This window comes from Lepus europaeus, chromosome 2, assembly GCF_033115175.1.
Source record: "Lepus europaeus isolate LE1 chromosome 2, mLepTim1.pri, whole genome shotgun sequence".
NCBI classification, from domain to species: domain Eukaryota; kingdom Metazoa; phylum Chordata; class Mammalia; order Lagomorpha; family Leporidae; genus Lepus; species Lepus europaeus.
The window spans coordinates 111,343,913-111,360,251 of NC_084828.1; the positions used below are offsets into that span (position 1 = coordinate 111,343,913).

Here is a 16,339-nt window from a genome sequence, read left to right on the forward strand (position 1 = left end):
TATGTACAGCATAAACTGATCAAATCAGCTGGTGATTCCATTTCCTTTTGTTTATGTTTAAAGCCTATTAACTCCTCTCGTCCAGTGCTGTACGTAGTATATAATACAATATTGTGAACTGGTGTTGCCCCACTGTGCTAGGGAACATCAGAACCTGCTTCATCTGACTGTGTTTTGGCATACGTTAGCCAACCTCTCTCTGTGTCCCCTCCCCCATCCTCATCCCCTGTACATCTCTCTTGATAACTTCCTTTCTTATTCTAAAGAAATACTTGTGATGATATAATATTCATGTACATTTAATTATAATAATCACATTATTGTCATATTCTTTAAAAATATTTAATTTATTGGAAGGGCAAAATGTCAGGGAGTGAGGAGAATGTGTGTGTGTGTGAGAGAGAGAGAGAGAGAGAGAGGGAGATCTTACATTTTTTGGTTCATTCCCACAATGGCCAGTGCTGGGCCAGGCCAAAGCCAATAGCCCAAACTCCATTCAGGCTCCCAGGTGGAAGGCAGGGGCCTAAGCATGTGGGCCATCTTTTGCTGCTTTCCCAGGCACATTAGCAGAGAGTGAGATTGGAGCAGAGCAGCTTAAACTTGAACCAGTACTTCAATAAAGTACGCTGGTGTTGTTATGAGTGTATGATACAATTGAGAAAAAAACAAGACTAGAGTTCAGTGTTTTTGAGCAAACAGTCTACTGGGCTCTTGGTTTTCTTGTTTGTAAAATTAGAGGTGGGTGTAAGATCCCTACCCACTCTGAAATTCAAAGACTTCTAGCTAATCAAGGTGTGTTTGCTGGTCAATTATATGGGCAGTTTTGTCTGCCGTTCACTCCATATATATATACGTGCAGCTGATTTTAATATGGTATGTCAACATTTTTAATAAAACACTATGAGAGAAGACATGTTCTATTTTAATATTCCCAGAGTTAATGGAGGATCACGAGAGATGGTGCTTGTGCCCAGTGCATGGGGCACTGTGATCCCTCCTTCAATATTTCACATGTGAGCCTGAGGGAACCCAGTGCGGGGGGGCGACTTCTTTCCACTGCAGAGTGGAAGGGACCATCTGTTGCTGTATGTTGCTGTTAGAGCAGGACCCAAGAGTGATAATTCAAATATCTAACTTATCTAACTCTTGATCTGACCCAAATACCAGATAATCAGAATGGATTCCTGCTATGCTGGAGCAGGATTTTGGAGGCCTTTGCTGTACCAACTGGGAACTGTTTTATTGGCCGAATAGTAGGGCTACCATTAAGGAAGAGGCCAGGGAAGCAAGAGTTACTCAGGGTGCTTAGGGAAGAGGCTAATTCCCAAGTACTACAGAAATATATGATCATTACAGTGTCTTAGTGTGTAATCTGTATATTGCTGGGATGCAAGCAGGACAAGCTTGGGTCTTTCCCATTTTCATCAAATTTTCAGAAAATTTGACTCAGATGTTCTGAGGTTACAGCAGATTTTTTTTTTTCTAGTACTTGATCAATTCCATCCTAGCCTCAAGATCTACTCTAAAACAACAACTATGTAGGGTTTGAGGTTGGAAGTAACTGCTTCAAACTTGATTCACTAAATATTAACAAACATTCTTAGGTTTTAAGCAATATTACTAATCTCTCTGTGCCTTTTCCATCAGCGTAGTAGAACACCACTCTGCCTCACCAGGGTAGCTGTGCAGGTCCATGTTTACATGCATAATGTAGTCAGCCTTGTGCTTGGCGTGTGGAAGAGCTCTCATTAAGGCTGTGCCATGTATCTAAAAGTGCTTGGACAGAAGCTCCCTGTGTTCTTAGTGTGACCTCTCTGGGCAGCACTGGGGGTGGCTCGTGCCTCTGGTGTGAGGGCTTGCCATGATTCCATAGCTAAGTGTTTGCAGAAGACCATTCGTTCCTTTGCTTTCCAGTAAAAGTGTATTGGAACAAATCACATGGCCTCTCTGGGCTTCTAGATCTTCATCTTCACAATGGGGATAATATCTGCCTTATCTTTATCTCAGGATTCTGGTAGTAAAAAGGAGATCACATTCTCAATGCTTAAGGGAAAAGATCTAAACAGATATTTAAATGCTCCATAGTAGTGTTTTCTGGGCAGGTCTGATTTTGCAGTTTTTGTTTTGGTATTGGACCCAGCACATCCCTTCCCAGCCTATGGTCTTCAGTCAGTGATAAATGAATGCCTCAATATGCGTTTATTGAATTATATCTAAAGATTAATAGAACTTCCTGCAGCCTTTTGGATTAATAACAATACATATCTTTAAAAATCTGTCGTAGTGCGTAGACAACACACGAACACATATATCAAAATTACAAGATAAATACGCAGGATCTAAACTTGGCTCCTAGTTTGCTTTTTTAAAGATGTATTTATTTGAAAGTCAGAGTTATGGAGAGAGGGGAAGAGACAGAGATAGGCTTCCGTTGGCTGGGTCGCTTCCCAAGTGGCCACCACATTTTAAAGAGGTGTGTTTGCTCTGTCAGGCCACTGGAGGGCTGTTCAGCCTTCCATTTTCCCTTATAAATAAGTTAGTTTAACATAAGAGAGAAATCGGCATTGTAATGGCTCTCCCTGGACATGCAGTCAAAAATTATTGTTGGTGTTTTAGTTTAAATGATAATTTTGTGAAAGAGGTGGTGTCCACAGACAGTTAAGATGGAGGGAGTGGTGGTCTGTGATCTTTGGAATGCCTGCTTCATTGATTTCTACCATAGGCACTTGGCATTCACACTGGTAGCTCATGTGAACCGCCATGGAAATCATTTGGAAATTAAACTGCTGTAAAACTGGCTATTATTCTTTGGTTTGATTTTCCTATAATTTAAATACCATTGTTGGTCATTAAATATCATTGTTGGTCATTTACACATTTTAGTTTTATTTTCAAATGTTTGTGTACATCTTCAACAAAGATTCTCCTTTGCTGACATTTCTGCCCTTTATTTATTCATTTATATATTTTTTCCTTTTACTTATTTCTTCTTGACTGCCTTGTTACACCTGAGAATAAGTCAGTCCTTTCTTTTTAAGATTTTGTTTATTTATATGAGAGGCAGAGCTATAGATAGAGAGAGGCAGAGATAGAGAGATCTTCCATCAGGTGGTTCACTCCCCAAATGGCTGCAGTGGCTGGAACTAGGCTGCTCCAAAGCCTGGAGCCAGAAGCTTCTTCTCAGTCTCCCACCTGGGTGTATGGGCCCAAGGACTTGGCCATCCTCTGCTCTCCCAGGCAATTAGCAGACAGCTGGATCGGAAGACGAGCAACCAGGACTCAAACAGGCGCCCATATGGGATGCTGGCACAGAAGGCAGAGGCTTAGCTTACTATGCCACAGCGCCAGACCCAGTTAGTCTTTCTCAAAGTATTTATAAATTGCTGTGAAAATCACTTAAGTTTTTGGCCATTCATCTTGATTTACTTTCAAGTATTTCCCATTGTTAGATTTCTTCTGTGATAGAGCCTTCATCCTTTAGGAACTAGGTGTCTTCCTTACTAACTCCTCTAACTGAACAAGATGGTATCATTGGGGATATAACTTTTGAGTTTCCTGGAAGAGCTGCTAAACCGGTGATATTTTTGCCAGTGAATCTTGTCAAAAATTTCCATAACGAGGCCTTTTTATTTATTTTAATTAATGTTTTTAAGGGATCTACCTACTAATGGTCTCAGTCGCATCCTAACAAATCAAGTAGTGAATTCCCAAGTATTCCTTTTTGTTATTCAATGATTTACTTTTTGATAAATATTTTACTTATTATTAATTATAAAAGTGTAGGAGATTGAATTTACTGGCAGAGAATTGCTTAATTTTTGAGTTTTAAAGTAAAATTTAGGGGATATAGTTTTATAGGGAGTAACCAATGGAAAGGAAGTGTCAACTTTGCTTTAAGATTTGATAGTAGTACAGAGCATTTATCTTTCTTAGGAAAAAGTGCATTCTAGTTTATAACTTTGATTCTAAGATTTAATTTAGGCAAATAGAGGAAACATAGCAGTGTTATAAAAGCTATTTAATTATCATTTCCAAACCTTTTCTCAAGATACAGGATAAGCAAAATGCACTAAATTAATAAATGTTAATTTCTCAAAGGTTAGATTGTAATAAAGATACCTACACAGAAATAATTTTTTGTTTTTGTCTCAATTTTGCTCCCAGTTCCAACTGCCTGATCAGAGAACTTGGGTAAGTTTCCTGGTTATATTTTTGCCTAAAGTAATGTAGCATTAAAAAGAATTATGTTGTAAGTTGCTGTACAGACATGGAGCTCTGAGCTCTTTTCCATTGAATGATAAGGCTTCAGCAGCTCATTTCCCTGCTTTGTGAAGCTATACAATCCTTTCTGTCATCATTGGTCATTTAGAAAGCATCCCCCCCAAAAAAAAGTGTATACAGCCATTTTATTTGACAAATCTGACTTGTTCCACGTAATTGTACCTTGGTGTGGAATTTTCTGGACACCTGGGAGTGTGTTGTTAAAAGAACTTGGAAATAGTCACTGAGTGCAAACATTGTCTGGGGAGGCTGTGTCAGCACATTGAAGAGGCTATTGATGAAGCCTTCTGAAGAGTAAACCTGAACTGAGGGGTAGACACAGGCTGGCATTGGAATTACTCATTCACGTGTCCCACTGCAGACAGTGGTTCTCGGTATTTGGAAAAATAGGGCTAGTTGTTTAAAAGCTCACATCTAACTAATGAATGGATGTTTTAGCATTGGCTCTTTGTCAACTCTACATCAGTAGTTATAGGTACAGTTAGTTTCAGTTACTGATAGTAGGGAATAGCTTTATTTTTTTTAATTGGGAAAGACATTTAGGATACAAAGAATGCTACTTATTTAGTTTTCACCCCCAAATAAAGCATAGGTTAATGGAAATAATTTATATTCCAAAAATTTCCTCTAAGCACCTGCTTTTACTTCTTTTATTCACTCAAAATTATGGGAATTTCTAAGGCATGGGGAAAATCTTGGGATATAGTTCAGATTTTGAAATCCACCATATAGTTATATAATAAATTAATTTTAGTTGGAACATTTTAGTACTTCCTGTTTTTTTTTTTTAATCTGATGCTAGTATTTCTTTTTTTTTAATTTTTTTTTTTTTAAATTTTACAGGCAGAGTGGACAGTGAGAGAGAGAGACAGAGAGACAGGTCTTCCTTTTGCCATTGGTTCACCCTCCAATGGCTGCCACGGCTGGCGCGCTGCAGCCAGTGCACCGCGCTGATCCGAAAGCAGGAGCCAGGTGCTTCTCCTGGTCTCCTATGGGGTGCAGGGCCCAAGGACTTGGGCCATCCTCCACTGCACTCCCTGGCCATAGCAGAGAGCTGACCTGGAAGAGGGGCAACCGGGACAGAATCCGGCGCCCCGACTGGGACTAGAACCTGGTGTGCTAGCGCCGCTAGGCAGAGGATTAGCCTATTGAGCCGCGGCGCCAGCTTATGCTAGTATTTCTTTACCAGAGATTCCACTCTTTTGTGGAATACATGACAAACTGTGAATTTTATCATTCTGATAGAATTTTAAGGATTTGTTTATTTAAAGAGTATAAAAGTATTTATTTATGGAGAGAGAGACTAAGGCAAATTTGTGCAGTAAGTATATAAATGGAATGGTTCTTTTTTTTTAAAAAAACAATTAATTTGAAAGGTGGGTGGTAGAGGGAGGGAGGGAGGGAGAGAGAGAGAGTGATTTTTCCATCCACTGGTTGAATGGAAGGAGAGAGAGCGGGATCTTCCATCTACTGGTTGACTGGCCTAGTACCTAAAACAACTTGGGGCTGGGCTGCCCTGAAACTAGAATCCCAGAACTGAGTCTGGGTCTCCTGCGTGGGGGCAGGGATCTGCTGCCTCTCAGTCAGAAGCAGAGCCGGGACGCCAACCTCGGGCACTCTGACTTGCGACTGGATGTCCCAAACTGTATCTTTTTTTTTTTTTTTTTAAAGATTTTTGTTTATTTATTTAAAAGGCAGAGTTACAGAGAGGCAGAGCAGAGAGAGATCTTCTGTCTTCTGGTTCATTCCCCAATTGGCTGAAGTGGCCAGAGCTGTGCCCATCTGAAGCCAGGAGCCAGGAGCTAGGAGCTTCTTCTGGGTCTCCTTTATGGGTGCAGGGGCCCAAGGACTTGGGCCATCTTCTACTGCTTTTCCAGGTGATAGCAGAGAGCTAGATTGGAAGTGGAGCAGCTGGGACTTGAACAGGCGCCCTTATGGGATGCCAGCACTGCAGGAGACGGTTTTACCCTCTAAGACACTGCGCAGGCCCCCAAACTGTGTCTTAATCTATGTGCCCAACACTTTCCATGGGGGTGATTTTTTGATTATTCTTCCATTTTGGCCTGAATTTCCAGGGTTCTTCCTCTGCCTTTCATGGCAGAGGTCTGTGCTAAGTATCATGCCTCGTGGTTTCCATCTTTTTTAGGGAACAATGTGACTTAATAAGCAGTAGCTGTGTTGTTAGCTGCTTGAAGCTTAACATGTTTCTTGATACATTCATGGCCAATTAGTCTACCAACTTACAGGGCTAATCAAGGCTTTAAATTAGACTGTTTGCTTCTACTACAACAACATAGCAACTGCCATTGCAGTACTTTAGAAATCATTCCATTCCTTTGAATCACAGACTTTTCAGTAATATTATTTATATTTATATTAAGAGACAATTATTAGGGGAAATATTAAACATATAGTTTTATAATATTTTTGTAAAAATCACAAATTAATTTCATACTCATTACTGCTGAATGTGATGCATGAAATGAGATAAACATAAAATACAAATATTTATTTTTTCCTTAAATGACCATGATTTGTAGATTTTTTAAGATTATCAGATGAATAAATATAGAAAGCTATTGAATCTGCAAACTTTCCCATCATAAGTTATGTTTGTAGAGATAGTTATTTTCTGATAAAGCCATGGGTAAGCTAACTTGTGAGCCATGAGGTTACATGATTCATGGTGCCTTTGGACATATCATTTCATATAATCAAGTTGTCACTGTAATAGTTTTAATGAGAAACTGTTTTATGTCATCAATTATTGGCTGTCAGATAATAAATGCTAAGCTAAGTGCTTAGGACTCCGTTGATTATATCTTGCCTGTTGAAATGTTTTTAAAAATACTAACTTTATTTAACTAGAGAGATAACTACATTTTTTGGTAGGAGCTAGGGAATTATGTCTAAATATTAGTTTGCGTCAGTATAAAGTTAATAGCCTCTTGGGAACTGGAAGGAGGTGAAACAACTTCCTCTTCCAGACATCTGGCTACAGATACAATCAATAACTATTATATATGTAAATAAAACTTACTGTTCCATAGAAAAAATTGTCCTTTACTGATCTGAGATTAGCCTGTGACATTAGTGGGTCACACAGCAATACATTTCTAAAACATGTGCTCAAGCATTTCTTCCTTTATTTTCTCCATTCTCAGCAAATTTCTTATTCATTTTTGTACACATTGCCCTTTCCCTTTCAGTTGGGTTTTTCATCATTAAAAAACAGTTAGACTCTTTTCCATTTATCCCAATCTATCTTTATTTTTAAAATACCAAGTCCGATTTTAAAACGGATATCAAAACTCATTACTTCTGTAAAATGCGTTACTTTTGGAGGAACATTGTCAGACCAGATAGCAGTTGGGGCTTTGGCCCATTACTGGAGAAAGTTCATCTTAATCCAGTGCCTTAATCTAAAGTACAGACTAGGGCTGATGTTGGTTACAGAATTATTAGAGGCCCCCCACTGGCAGATGTCTAAATCACCTCTGTCTGTCCTAATGGGGAAATTTATTCCAGCCTCTTTCCAACTGAGGTCAAGTGTTGTAAGAGCATGTTTTACAAAGATGAAAGGAAGGATTCAATGAAGACTTTTATGTTGCTTCAGTGGTTGCCGGCTCGGCAGAGTGGTGTGTGTGTGTGTGTGGTGCCAATAGCTACCCCTTAACTCACTTCCCTTCTTCCTTTTCTGCCTTTCCCCACTCAAATTTCATCCTTTTTTCATTTGACACCAGAAGCTGAAGGCAGGGGTGGCTTGTAACAGGGTAGTACTTGGGCAACCCTTATTCTTTTTCCTATTAGCTTCAAGAATGCCGTTATTTAGCCATGTAGCCCATAATATATTTTCTTGTTTCTTAATGGTTTGCCCAAATCGAAACAGTTTGAGGTAAAGTAATCACAGTGATCTTTCTTCAAAAGGAGCTAGCTATTAGCAGCTACTAAAGCAAGACACATTTCTCAACAGCCAATTGCTTTCAAATAACTTGAAGGACTTGTAGTTTATGTGTACTGGAGATGAAAGCTGAGAATAATAATAGTCATGAGTAAGCTATTTTCCATATAAAAGGAAAAGTAGTTCTATAAGATGTATTGCAGCAGGGAACTGAGTGTGTCAGCAGGGTGGACACTTCAATGATTTAAAACCACTAGATAATGAAACTTTAGCCAAATATTAAATGTACATAAATAAAGCATTTATAGTCATCACCCATGCACTTACTGTTCTTCCCAATAAATACATGCGACCATGACCCTTACCCTTGCTTGTTACTGCTAATCAGCCTGAAGACCAGAGGTCATTTTTCACTCAGACAATTCATTCCATGGTGGCTGGAATATCAATATGATTTTCTACAAGGAACAATTAGAAGGAATAAATGCAAATAAAATAGTGTCATACAAATTTTTTCTGGATTGATTTTTAATAAACCAAATGCAAAGTAATGTGAACATGCTAATGTTCTGGCTAGAAGGGGGTAATGAGTGTATTCTGTGGAGACCAAATTTCCTCCAGCCTCTCTGAGCAGCATCATCATTCCATATCTCTGCCCTGTGATCAGTATGTGTCAGAATCCTTCATAGTGACAAATGTGCTGTCCACTTGCATCTGTGGAGAATGTTTTAGCAGCTGAGTGATTATGAATCAAACCCCTGAGCTTATAGCCCTTACTGCCTCCCAATGCGTTCACATTTGTCGTCTGACAAGTAAATGTATCTTGACTTTCCTCTGAGATTTTTTTTTTTTGCACTGTGTTTGATGAAAGACATTTGGCAAATTGGCAGTGGTACCCCGTACATTGCAATTTGTAGCTAGCATTAGGAGTCTGAGCATGAAATGAGAGGGCAGGCACCAGGATAAAGAGAAAAGAAAGAAAGCTAACTAGAACATGAATAGTCATTTGAAGAATCAAGCATACAATATTCCCTTTGTGTGAAGAGACTCATGTCCAGGCCATTCTTTTAAGATTTTGCTCTAGTTTAAGAGGTTGATGGTATTCTGTCCAGCTGTGTGTCCAGAGAAAATGTATTTTGTTAATTCACCTTTTGAGCTGCAAATGTTGACTTCCATTTTTCCCTCGAACTCATACACAAGGGCCCCATTCCTGTCTTGCTGTCTGATCAGCAAAAAGAACAGCCTCTTGGGTTTACAAGCTGCCTTGCATTTGCAGTTGTTACCATCTTGGTCCTTGGGTGTCTTCTGGTCTGCTAGCCCAGCTCTTTGAGAGATATAGTGAATGTATATAATAGGAAAACACTTTTCGATAGATTTTGGAGTGCTCTAGTGACATCCTGCCCTGAGAACCAAATAAATAATGAGTGAGCTGATTTACCAAGATGATCTGAGCATTTGTGTTTTTACTTAAAACTTCAGTAGGAAGCTTCCAAATAACATGTGAGCACTTAGGAAATTTAACAGTTGGGGAAAAGGGGGGGGCATCCTTCTAATTGTGGACATTAAAGATAAAGCTAACTTAAAAAGTAAATGGTACCTTCCAATTGTGATTCCGTAAAATTTGTGTGTAGGTAGATAAACACGTGAAGACTATAAGTAAAATATGTTGGAGTTAGTGGGGAAGAATTAGGTAGGTAGGTTTTTCTTTAAGAATATTTCTCTAAGAGTAAGGTCACATGGACTTTCCTCCCTCTCCTGTCACATGCGTGCCAAGTTATGTCATAATAAAATTATATTGGCAATATCATCAACTGACATTTTAGCTCAGTATCTGCCCAGAAAAATATTTCATCTAAATTCTTTATATATAATTCTACTTAAAATCAAGTATACCAAGACATTAATTTAATGTAATTCTAGGCAGTCTATCTTTTCCATTGTTGTTCTTGCTAAGTTATACACATTTGGCTTGCCCTGTAACTTTGAAACACTTGACATTCTTCCATTCTGTGAGTTCTTTTCATGGGAGTCCATGGTTCTTAGGGTTTTCGTTACCTAGGCAAAGCATATAGCATCTAAAATTTCTTCTAGATTGTTGATGTCCACAATGTAATACTACAGCTGTTGCTTAATTAAATATAAAATAATTTGGCTTATCTCTGTTTTGTATCATTGCTCAGTTATATATTAAATTATAAAATGGCCCAACCAAGTTCTTGTGGAAAAAGTTCACCTGTCCTTTGATAACCTTGCCTCTGCTTCTGTTACTCACAAATCAATCCTCTCATTGTTACTTTACTACTCGGACATTCCAATCTTTTGCTAGCACCCATTGTACTCAGCAGATTTGATGCGTCTCTGTTAATGTGTTGTTGGTTTGCCCAAGATTATGACAGAAGAAAGGATGCCAGATCCTTCACGGTCCTGTGCTTTTTATGTTCAGATGTCGGCTATTGAGAACATGGCAGAAAAGCTAGAGAGCTTCAGTTCCCTGAAGCCCGAGGCCAGCGAGCTTCTGCAGTCAGTGCCCTCCATGTTCAACTTCAGAGCACCTCCCAACGCTCTGCCAGAGAACCTCCTGCGGAAGGGAAAGGAGCGCTACACCTGCAGGTAACGGCTCTGTTCATGACGTCTGACTTTGCCCAAATCTCCCTTCTGATCTCAAAAGGCTCTGCTGTTTGTTTTGGAAATTATTCTTGATTGGATGATGAATAGCAACCATGATAGATTTCAGGTACTTCAAAGTGATCTTTATTTAGCGAGATATAAAAATCGTGTTTTTAAAAAATTATTACTAAATGAGAGTTTTAACACAGGCCATTTGGTTGTGATAAATGAGATTGGAAATACTCCAAATACTATCTAGTTGTCTCACTTTGATATTTATGCATTTTCCTTCACAGTTAATTATTTTCATCCAAAAATATAATACTACTGTCCTCAAGTATACATTTATTAATTGTCACAGCACTGAAGAATAAGGCCATTAATGAAGGTTGAATAAGATCCATAAGGTTGAATAAGATCCATCTCTCCCTCTCTCTCTCTTTCTATGTGTATTTGTGTGTTTAAATAAATCGTGCTTATAGTTTCTGAATTGTCTAGAAATTTATGATATCTGACTCAGGCATATCAATTTATCTTCCCTTTGGAAAATGTGTCATTTTCTTTCCAGAAAAGCTTTCATGGGAACATACCTTGATGGATGAAGTCTCAGAATCTTGTCTGATCTGATACCATTCAATGTATAGGGAGTTGTCATGAGGCTGACATGTAAAATGAGTTGGAACATTTGAAATCTGTTTACATCAACCCAGAATCACAAACTCTTGTCATTTTTTTATCCCCTTGTCTGGTTCGGTTTTCTTTATGTAGAGATACAGAACTAATAAAAGAAACGCACGGGGGTCATCAAAACTAAAGTCTGTTTTCATAAACTGCTTGCTTGTGCTTGATCAAATTCAACCAGATCTCACGACACGGCTCAGATTTGTAGTTATTTATATCTGTAGAATGGCTTTGTTGCGAATTTGAAATGCCAAAGACATGCGAGTTCCATGCAACACTAATTAAATCAGGAATAGGCGTCTGGCTGCTATGCAACTCCAGTGACAGAGTCCACTGTGCTGACTTTCTCTTATAAACATCTTTTCATAACAGATACTGTGGCAAGATTTTTCCAAGGTCTGCAAACCTCACCCGGCACTTGAGAACACACACAGGGGAGCAGCCTTACAGGTTTGACAATGATTTTTGCTTAATATCTTGATAAATATTGTCAAAGTAAAGTGAGCATGTGGGCAGTTTTAAAGAAGGCTACTTTTGTGCATGTCTGAATGTATGTTTATTCAATTTTGAGTCAAGGAAGAATTGACTAATAGCTAGGATAAAGAAGTTGGAACAGTCTTAATTTCTTAAAAAGAGGCTTTCTAACTTATTTTAAAAGCAATAGCACACTCTTTAGTACAGAATATGCACGTATAAAATATTAGCTACCTTAAAATTTTTTTATTAGTGCTCTCTGTTGTTAACAATGCACACTATTTTAATTTACAAAAGTATTAACACTGCAACCTCCCTTTTGCAAGTCTTGAATCTCTGCTAGGATATAACAGTCAATTTACACTTTTTCTGGCATAGCAAGGTCAGTGTCCACTAGCCACAAGTCCTATTATGAAGTTTAAAGGAAAAAAAATTAGGGAGGAGGAAAATATGTGGAATTAGAGGGTAGAACAGATAGTAAATGGATATTAAAATACAATATATTATAAGAAAAGAGGAAAATTCTGTCAATTATTTCCTGAAGTACCCCCTAAGTTACTCTGTTAAATTCAGAGTTAAACATATGGCACATGGGACATGTCTAATTAATATAATTGTTTATTTAAGAATGAAATTAAGAAACTTTTCCCAGCTAGTTTCAAAATATAACCTGAATTATGTAATGTGCAATATCTTACACACAGTGCAGCTACTAAGCATTTAAGAATTAATGTTGGCCTGCGCCGTGGCTCAATAGGCTAATCCTCCGCCTGCGGCGCCGGCACACTGGGTTCCAGTCCCAGTCGAGGCACTGGATCCTGTCCCCATGGCCCCTCTTCCAGTCCAGCTCTCTGCTGTGGCCCGGCAGTGCAGTGGAGGATGGCCCAAGTCCTTGGGCCCTGCACCCGCATGGGAGACCAGGAAAAGCACCTGGCTCCTGGCTTTGGATCAGCTTGGCACGCCAGCCACAGCGGCCATTAAAGGGTGAACCAATGGTAAAGGAAGACCTTTCTCCCTGTCTCTCTCTCTCACTGTCCACTCTGCCTATCAAAAAAAAAAAAAAAGAATTAATGTTATTCATCTTAAGTAATATAAACTCATTCTTTGAAATTCTTGTGCATTACATATTTGTAAGCTTATTTTTGTCAGAATGCTAGCTTTTTAATTTAAGTAAATAAGTAAAATATCATGTTTCAAGGATTTTTTTTTTTTACATGCAAGAATAAAGCCATACAAAGACCAAGGCTCATTTGGAGATAATTGAAATTTTAGGAGAAAACTATAGGGACTTGTACAGTCAGAAAATCATGGTGCTTTCATAAATTCTTTGTTTTCTTGTATGTTTTTTACATCACAAATCACAAGTTATATTTTTACTTTATAGTTGATAGAATGTACTTGCTGTAACAGATCTCAAAGATGATAATGTGAAGCCATGATTTCTCTTTTTGAGAAAATTCTGTCTGCTGAGATTTCATTTAAATGGAAGGAAAGATTTCCACATTCATATTTTGTTATGGTCAAGGGTACTGATGCGCACCTGTGTTATCATGCTCATTTCAAGCGTTCTTTGTACTTGAATTCAGCGGTTTTCCTCTACCTCATAAATGATACAATCATTGTACGTATTGAGGAAGACACTAACTAGAATTTTTGCATAGATGGAGAGCTCAAATTATTTGGTATTAAGTCCTCTATTTTACAAATGTAAAAACTTCTGCTCTACAGATGCCAAATGGCTTCTATAAAATCTGATGCTAATAGAGCCAGAATTAAAATCCAAGCACCAGGCTCTCGCTGCAGGGGTGTTATGGCAGATTGTGATCTCAAAGACTGTGTTGACCCCTCTGTCTACACCCAGACACCATGAAGCCTGACTAATGTCCTGCTGATGACTGTGTTACAGGTTCACTTAAGAGTTTCTGAGACTTACCCTTTGATTTGAGCTGTCTCTTAACCACTTACTCATTTATATGGAATGATTGCTTATTTAGAATATTTGCCCTTCTGGCCAAGATGTTAGCTGAGGAGAAATGCAAAGTAATACCTGGTCATCTATTAGAACATCCTCATTGGCTAGTTTTACTCCGCTCCGAGACGATGGTGTTCACTAGATTTGGGAAATGTCTTACAGAATTTGGGAATTGGCTTACAGAAAGTCACAAGCATGTCAGACACACCTCTCTATTCCTCATGATTTATGTAAAAAATGTAAAATCGTTGGTGGGAGGGTGAGTGCTCTCTACCAGTGTCTCCTAAGTTGTTCTGGTTAAGGCATTGCAGTGGAGTAAAGTGTGCTGTATTTCTCACTGCTCTGGGCTTAGAGAAGGCCCTGACTCCGTATCCTTTTTGTTATTGTTAAGGAGATTATATGATTTCAGCTACCATCAGTGTGGGCTGTCACATTTCCTTTTATTAATATCATAAGAAAGGAACGCTGAAGAACCTCATCACCTGAACGGTTTGTTTTTTTTTAAAGGGGAAAATGAAATCACTCTTTGAGTTCCTTTATTGATACTATGCCAAAGTAACCAGTTCAACAGATTTATTTTTCCCACTGAACCGACTGGACTTCTGGCATCATGTAAGGCCAGCCAAAGAAGCTCAAGCACTTCCAGTGGAATGGGGTAATTTTTGATTTAGAGCACTTGAATCACTGAGTCTACATTCAGAAGTGTGAGGAGAAGGGCCCTTCACACATGGAAGAATGAGTTCAGAATTTTCTAGCCACTGTTGGAAATTTTCACTTAAGTATCATTGGTGGAAAGTCAATTTTTTTTCTTTCCAAGCTACACACCCCAAAAAGCAATAATGAACAAAAGATGGAATCTTTACCTTGGAATGCCAGAAGAGAATAACTCCATCGATTATAACAACTCCTCTTCCTCTTGACAACAATTGGGACAATGAGATCTTACATTTTATATTTTCATATGATGACGGATAGAAAACTTTAAATGATTTGGGTTTTTTTAATCACATGGAAGGCAGAAACAATATGCCAACCAATAATGAGTGCTTTTCTGACAATCTCAGCTGATTTAGAACTGCTACAGATTCTTCAAGAAAAACAGAAGTTGTAACAGAAGGAGAATTTCATGGCACTATGGTTTGCTTTTGTAACAGGGACCAACAGAGTAAAGGCTTTGGGCTTAATCACTACCGTTTATGAAAATCAGTGTCTTTGATATCGCACTGAAGCTCAGTTTTAAATGTCTACAGTGTTTATTGCTATTTTGGAGAGGATAACAGAATTTTACTTAGGAGCAGCAATAGAGAAGTGAAAAGGAATCAGTTAATCAGACTCTAAAAAGTAATTGGCTGGGGACGGTGCTGTGGTATAGCAGGTAAAGCCTCCGCCTGCAATGCCAGCATCCCATATGGGCTCCCATTCAAGACCTGGCTGCTCTGCTTCTGATCCAGCTCTCTGCTGTGGCCTGGGAAAGCAGAAGAAGATGGCCAAAGTGCTTTGGCCCCTGCACCCACATGAGAGACCTGGAGGAGACTTCTGGCTCCTGGCTTCGGATTGGCGCAGCTCTGGCTATTTGCAGCCAGTTGGGGAGTGAACCAGTGGATGGAAGACCTCTCTCTCTCTCTGCCTCTCCTTCTCTGTGTAACACTGACTTTCAAATAACTAAATAAATCTTTTTTTTTAAAGTAATTGGCTAATCAGACCCTAATTTTGAACTAAAGGGTGATCATTTTACTTTATTTGAAGAAAACATGAATTTCTTTTTTTTTCGTCTGTTCTCATTTTTTTTTAAACTTTATTTAGTAAATATATTTTCCAAAGTACAGTTTATGGATTACAATGCTTTTTACCCCCTATAACTTCCCTCCCACCCGCACCCCTCCCATCTCCCTCTCCCTCTCCCATTCCATTCACATCAAGATTCATTTTCAATTATCTTTATATACAGTATATCAAGTTAATATGTATTAAGTAAAGATTTCATTAGTTTGCACCCACACAGAAAATAAAGTGTAAAATACTGTTTGAGTACTAGTTATAGCATTAATTCACATTGGGCAACATATTAAGGACAGAGATCCCACATGAGGAATAAGTACACAGTGACTCCTGTTGTTGACTTAACAATTTGACACTCTTGTTTATGGCGTCAGAAATCTCCCTAGGCTCTAGTCATGAGTTTCCAAGGCTATGGAAGCCTCTTGAGTTTGCTGACATGAATTTCTTATCTGCTTGTTTAGAAAAGTTCTAATTATACTGTCCTAAGCAGAAGCTAAAACAAGGTTGCTATTTTTAACATCTTTAAGATGATGACATATACTTGGAATATTAGAGCTGTTATCTGAATTAATTTGGGAAAAATCAAGTCACCAATTTTCTCTATGATTTTTCATAAAGTACTGAAAATTATTTTAACAATCAAT

The 16,339-nt window shown here is 38.5% G+C and overlaps 1 protein-coding gene across 9 annotated transcripts in view; it reads left to right on the plus strand.

The window, feature by feature from the left end:
- Positions 1 to 16,339, plus strand: part of MECOM (MDS1 and EVI1 complex locus) — a 603,498-nt gene that overhangs the window by 573,721 nt on the left and 13,438 nt on the right. For 6 of the 9 annotated variants that reach the window (XM_062212089.1, XM_062212114.1, XM_062212065.1 and 3 more), the window contains 3 exons: positions 4,165 to 4,191; positions 10,626 to 10,792; positions 11,843 to 11,920. In XM_062212089.1, the coding sequence (XP_062068073.1) occupies positions 4,165 to 4,191; positions 10,626 to 10,792; positions 11,843 to 11,920 (272 nt within the window). The remainder of the gene's footprint in view (positions 1 to 4,164; positions 4,192 to 10,625; positions 10,793 to 11,842; positions 11,921 to 16,339) is intronic. The other 3 variants (XM_062212071.1, XM_062212080.1, XM_062212133.1) reach the window with 1 other exon arrangement.